The 6,000-nt window shown below is 34.7% G+C and overlaps 1 protein-coding gene across 3 annotated transcripts in view; it reads right to left on the bottom strand.

Annotated features, from left to right (window-relative positions):
* The window catches only part of LOC18055380, a 6,167-nt gene extending 1,327 nt beyond the window's left edge, over positions 1-4,840 (bottom strand). The window contains exons 1-8 of one of the 3 annotated variants that reach the window (XM_024178372.1): positions 4,502-4,840; positions 4,051-4,347; positions 3,775-3,868; positions 2,393-2,511; positions 2,173-2,280; positions 1,745-1,837; positions 1,595-1,651; positions 328-367 (exon numbers count right to left, since the gene is read on the bottom strand). In XM_024178372.1, coding sequence (XP_024034140.1) covers positions 356-367; positions 1,595-1,651; positions 1,745-1,837; positions 2,173-2,280; positions 2,393-2,511; positions 3,775-3,868; positions 4,051-4,347 — 780 coding nt within the window. In that variant the 5' untranslated portion in view covers positions 4,502-4,840 and the 3' untranslated portion in view covers positions 328-355. Of the gene's footprint in view, positions 1-88; positions 368-1,594; positions 1,652-1,744; positions 1,838-2,172; positions 2,281-2,392; positions 2,512-3,774; positions 3,869-4,050; positions 4,348-4,501 lie in introns of those variants that run through there. The other 2 variants (XM_006452800.2, XM_006452799.2) reach the window with 2 other exon arrangements.
* Positions 4,841-6,000: the final 1,160 nt, after the last annotated feature.

The raw sequence follows: 6,000 nt of genomic DNA, 5'->3' as shown, positions 1-6,000 counted from the left end.
GGAGGTATTTCCCCAAACACCCTCGGGGGGGGGGAAAAAAAAAAATTTTCCCCTTTCCCCCACCCCCCCCCCCCCCCCCCTCCCCCAATTTTCCTTCTCCACATATGAATAAGAAAATACAAATTAAGTATATAACGAATAAGACTGAAGACCATGAGCCCTGTATTAGCGCTTCTGAGACTCAGTTGTAGCCTCAAAATGGATTGCAGAAATATGCAAACAAATATTACCCAAAATCAACCCGGCAATGTTTGTACAGTATTAAACTATTACTCCTTGAAAGGTCATGCAGAAAGCATATACAAAGAGTTGGTTTCATGATACTACCTCTGTGCGTTTGTACGGCAGTTATGCATCACCTTGTCTCCTGCATCCCAAGGTTCAGATCAAAACCAGCTCTAAACAACGGTCCAATTTTCTTATTTTTCCTTTAACATACTATTTTTTATTACATAAATGGTCCATTATTGCGATGAAATAAATAAGCACAGACAAGTGCAATTATGAGCTAATCAGAGAAAGAATTTCTGCCTTCGAGGACCGTTAACAAAAATAGAAGAGCTTGGACTAATTCTGCTTCAGCTGACTCAAATATTAATTTTTTGAAAATATTGAACTTTTTTAACATAACCCGTTTATACTTTCTCAGAAACATTTATTAACAGTCAAGCTTGAGCATCTGATTTTCATAGACAAAATTCAAATTATTGTGTTTTTTATTCTATCTTCCTAAATAAATTAATTGAAACTTCAAAGGGGCAATTTATTATGAATCATCATGATATTACATTCATAACCATACATACACACACCTGTGCCTGTACATGCACTATCCTGTTTCCTTAAGCTTGTTTCCAAGAGCTAATGTCCCATGCAGTATGGTAAGGTCCATGAAGCAGTAATAAACTGGACACCAGTTTCAACTCTTACCCATTTGCAGAAAAAAGGACGATAAATAGAGTTGACATATTTTGGCACTCCTGACCTTAGCTTGTTAAAGCTGTTAAAATTGATTATTTGCCTGTCTTAATATCAAGCAGCACTAGCATGATAGCCGGATAATACAAGTAACTCTTTTGATCTTTCTTCATCAATATAAGTTTCATTGTTTTGCTAAATAAGTAACTCTTTTGATCTTTCTTCATCAATACAACTTTCATCGTTTTGCTAAATATCTATATATTAATAATGACATGACAAACAAGAAAGAAAACTTATGTAAATGAATTTTGTTATGTACTGTTCAATTCATTTGACTGAATATAATTAAGAACTTTACAAGTGTACATAGTTTGATGTGGTTGCTATTAACAAAAAGCAGTCTATTGATTAAAAGTCAAGAGTCAGCAATTCAAGCACCGAAAATCAAAAAAACACTAGGATTTTCTCCATGGTAACTGTTTTTGAAAGTTCGGCTGAAAAAACCCAAAAAAAAAAAAAAAGCACACACACAAGTCAGATTGGCAGCAGTTGCATGCACTGCTGTGCAAAGGAATTATCACTTATACTTTTTGTAGCTAAAAATAACATGTTGTAAAGCATATACCACAAGCCAGAAAACCAATATTTTATAGTATATTTAAAATCCACTCACCTCAACCAATGAATCTGATGTTTGACCACATTGCTCCTCAATTAAAGCTTGTACTCTCTGTGATGAATGCCAAAGACACATCTAGGATTAGGCAGATGACACATTTCCAAAATGCAAACATAGAATAAAATTTGTTGTTGGGGGATTTACCTTCACAGAACTTCCAACCTCCTCAAGTTTTTGAAGCACTACTTGATCTCCTGAATGACTTAAATCGTGCCTTGAAGGTTTTGATGGTGACATCTTCAATTAGCAGATGAAAGAAAAAGAAATATAAGCTGAATGAACAAGAAAGGAAAGAAGAAACTCGAAAAAAGTCAAAATTCCTAGTTATACAACGTATCAGGAGGGCTGATATTGTGAATATCCATTGAACAGAATGGATATCCTATATTCAAAACTAAAATTCCCCAATCCCCGAAATGCAAAAATTTGTGAAATAAACCTGATCTTAAATTGTGAACTCACTAATAATTAATCCCAACAAAACAAGGGCAGCTACATGAAAACAACAATGGATGAAATTAAGTGACTGAGATTAGTCCAAGAAGCAGTAATGAGTTAGTATTTTGACATACCGAGGTTATTGATGAAAGACTTCTCTTTGGATTTTGAACGTCCTCAATTGCAGAAGCTTCTCTGGAGAACACCTCATTCCTCATATTTGAGAGCCGTGTCAAAACTGCCTAAAATTGCACATACAGATAAAAATAATAAATACTAGGCGGGGAGAGAATTAAAAAATTACACTTTCTTTATGACATAGCCAGTTATACATGATCTTTGATAACAAAGTACCTTTCTGAAATCACTTGGACTTGCTACGCCTTGGATTTGAACATCATCACTCGGTGGTCTTCTGACACCAACATTCTCTATTCTAAGGGAGTAAACACCAAAGAGAGATTGCAAATATCCTGAAGGCAACACAAGTATTTTAACATTAACTGGACTGAAGTTATAGCACAATGAGATGAGAGCCATTAATGATGGGGCAAAAATTATTAAGGAAAAATGAGCCAAACCTTAAAAGTACTGGGGCCTGTCCAGTACCATTTTTCAAATTATGTTTTCGAAAATCACTTTTTAGAATGAAAATGGTATTTCTAAATTCAGTATTTTCAATATTCGAGAACATGTCTGGTATCAATTTATAATGGCAGTATTTTGAAAATGAAAACAGGCTGGTACCAACATTTATAATGATAAAAAGATAAATATATGTTAACTCCAAATTCTTTAACTAAACATAGTGCGAGGCTGTGGGTTTCCCCTCTTCATAGATTTAGCTTTCTATTACTTAATTAAACAAATATTTAAATCGACTTAATTCAATCTATATTAGGCATTCTTTTCATTCATTGCATAAAAAGTAACAATTACAAACAAATAATTAAAATACTAAGTGTTGTTTAACAAATTAACAATTCAAGAGCACATTGCACATCTAAATAGGTTCTGTTCAAAGTTAGAAAACTGGGAAGATAAGAATGAGATTTAGGAGAAAAAAAGGGAAAAGGGGGCAAAGAGATGAAATGGAGAGATGGGCTGGGGGGTGAGTGAGGAGTTGAGATAGAAATTACCACATTTATATTCTTTTAATATTTTGAGAGATGCTGCCAACAAAATGGTGAAAACAATTCAAACATGTTTCCATCTCCCACATTAAATGTGTACGAGAGTTGCATGTGTTTCTTCCCCCACAATAAATGTATTTGTAATACAACAACTAAACGTGCTTTTACTTTGAGATTCAAAACACCCCTTCAAAAGCAATAATGGACAGGGATCACTTTTTGGCTTTGAAGAAGGCAGGACAAATGTTGAACATACTACCAATGTTGCACAAGGCAATTGATGATGTTTTAAATGAAATAACTTGCAATACTGCATAAAGTGGAGGAATCTCTAAGGGTACTGAATCACCAAGCAGGGAGTAGTCAAAGTACAATGAACCCAATGGGGGTCAGTATTTTAATCTTTCTGAGATTCCAAAAGCTACTAAGCAATACAAACTGGGTTTATTCTACCCAGCCATTTTGATTAATGCTCAGAATCTAACTCTAAAAGTAAACCTTGTCTAGCAATTATGAAGGTCAATTTTATGCGATAAAATTCAAAAGAATGGAACAATATTACATCCTGAATATTAGAGCAAGGAAATGACGCAGAGCTTTTACCTTGTTCAATCACAATGTCCTGAACTGAAGGCAACAGAACATGCTTCTCTTTCTTTAATACCCCAAAACAAGGGAATGGCACCGGCCTCGTCACCTGAGCTAAAAAAACAAAGTATAACAACCAATGCAATCCACTAGGGTCTCAAAGTTGCCATAAGTTAACCAAAATTTCACTTGTAAAACTTTTAAATGCAACCAAAGTTATAACTAGAAGCAACAGATAAAACGCACATAAACAACAGAGACATGAAACTTTAAAAAGGATAGTTCATTTACTTTATATACAATGGCATTCGGAGTAAGAAAGAGCTTTCTCGACCGGATATCTTTGCGCAGAATGTACCTCCTCACAGGCAAATATAAAAGCATGAACAGGCCGATGCCCCAAGCCAAAATCAAAAGCAACGAATATAACACCCACTGAGCGGTTTGATACTGAACAAAATTGTCTTCTTTCTCTTGAAACGACGCCGTATAAAGAACATCATCATCATCCTCACGTTCTATTCCGTTATCAGATAATAAACCCTTCTCCAAGCTATCAATTTCTACAACCTCATCTCTAGAACCCATCTGAAACAAAAAAAATAAATAAATAATCATAATCGCAATTAACCCAACTCGAATTTCACCAAATTAAACTAACCCACTTCGTTTAGTTTGCCTTTACATGATCAAATACAAAAACCCTAAAAACTGACAATAACACGTGAGAAGTGCATCTTACCTGTTAATGAATTGATGGCGTTTAACTGGCAGATTCTAGGAATTCAACAGCATTCAAGCGGCCGTTCTCTGTTGCGTCCAAAACTTACAAGATGAACGTGAACGGAGCTTCGAGTGTGAGCGATCAAATGAAGCAACTGTGAATCTGGACCGTTAGTATTGATTCTAGCGGCATGAGATTAATGATTTGTGATCGTCGGATGATCGAGAAAGGTGATTGAAGGGAAATTTTTTAATTTTTATTTTTCCTAGAAATGAGAAAATTCTGTTGGATAAATGAATAAGAACAATGTAGGTGTTTAGAATTTTGATTCTCTGTTGGCTGTCTATTCTTTTCCAAGTTGACTGACATAAAAATAGCATTGGAGGGGTGCCTATGGTCCAACTCTTAAACAAAAAATAGTTGAGAAAATAATCAAAGAAAATAGCACAATAGCAATTTCTTTGGGCCCTGGCCCATATGGAGGTGTTCATACACATTTTGGAATCCAGTTCTGGTGAATGCAAATGGCTTCCCTTCGAGCGCAAAAGCATGTTTCCAGCCCATAATACACTCAATTCGATTTATTTCCTTTCCTGGATTGGGCCAGCGATACATAGGTGTGACGAATTTACAAGTGCTCAAGTCATCAAATCCAAAGTGTTTTTCTTTTTTTATTTGTTATTTATTTATACCACACCCCCCCCCCCCCCCCCCCAACCAAAAAAAAGAAGAAAGAAAAGGGGTCAAACAAGTACGTGGTGTGATCAAATTATTGAAAAGAACACCCATGTGCACAAACATTCGCGTCTGACCAAGTTCAATGACAATTGTCAGTGTCATTACTCACATGGGTTTCAGCGATAGGTTTGTTGGCATTTAAGGATTTGGTTTTCTTGTCTGGTTTTCATTTGGGCTTATTTCAAGACATGCCTTGAGAATAACTGGTAAAAATTCTCTTTTATAAATCTCGAGTGTAACAAACATATATATATATATATAAGTAATCGTACTCGTGTTATTAGGAGCACTACGAGGATGAAGATTAACGGTGTGCATGTTGCTTTTGGTTGCTCGATCTGAAAAGCACATACCATTGATTTGACACTGTGCATTACATTTGACCTCATACTCGACTTACATGGTACAACTCTCTCTTCGTCTCATTTCATAACAATGGCCACAAAGCCACACTCACACTGGTTGATATATATATATACTTAATACCAACAGAAATAATCTATATATAAAACTCACCCTAAAAAATTGGCTAGTGATTTGAAAAAAATAAAAATAAAATTGCCCATGAATATATGTGAGTAAGGAGACAACAGATTAGTTTCAAAGTGATGATCAACTTGTTGGGAAAATATGCTCTTTAAAAACATATGTGTTTATTTAATTGTACTAAATAATTTTTCTAATTAATAAAATAAATGAGGCATTTTATTCAAATATATTAATTGCATTAATATTTTTATTAAAGTCCATTTAATCATATTATATGTATTTATGTGATC

This window comes from Citrus clementina, unplaced genomic scaffold (genome assembly GCF_000493195.1).
Source record: "Citrus clementina cultivar Clemenules unplaced genomic scaffold, Citrus_clementina_v1.0 scaffold_1, whole genome shotgun sequence".
Classification (NCBI taxonomy): domain Eukaryota; kingdom Viridiplantae; phylum Streptophyta; class Magnoliopsida; order Sapindales; family Rutaceae; genus Citrus; species Citrus x clementina.
This window is presented reverse-complemented; position numbering and strand designations above follow the sequence as displayed.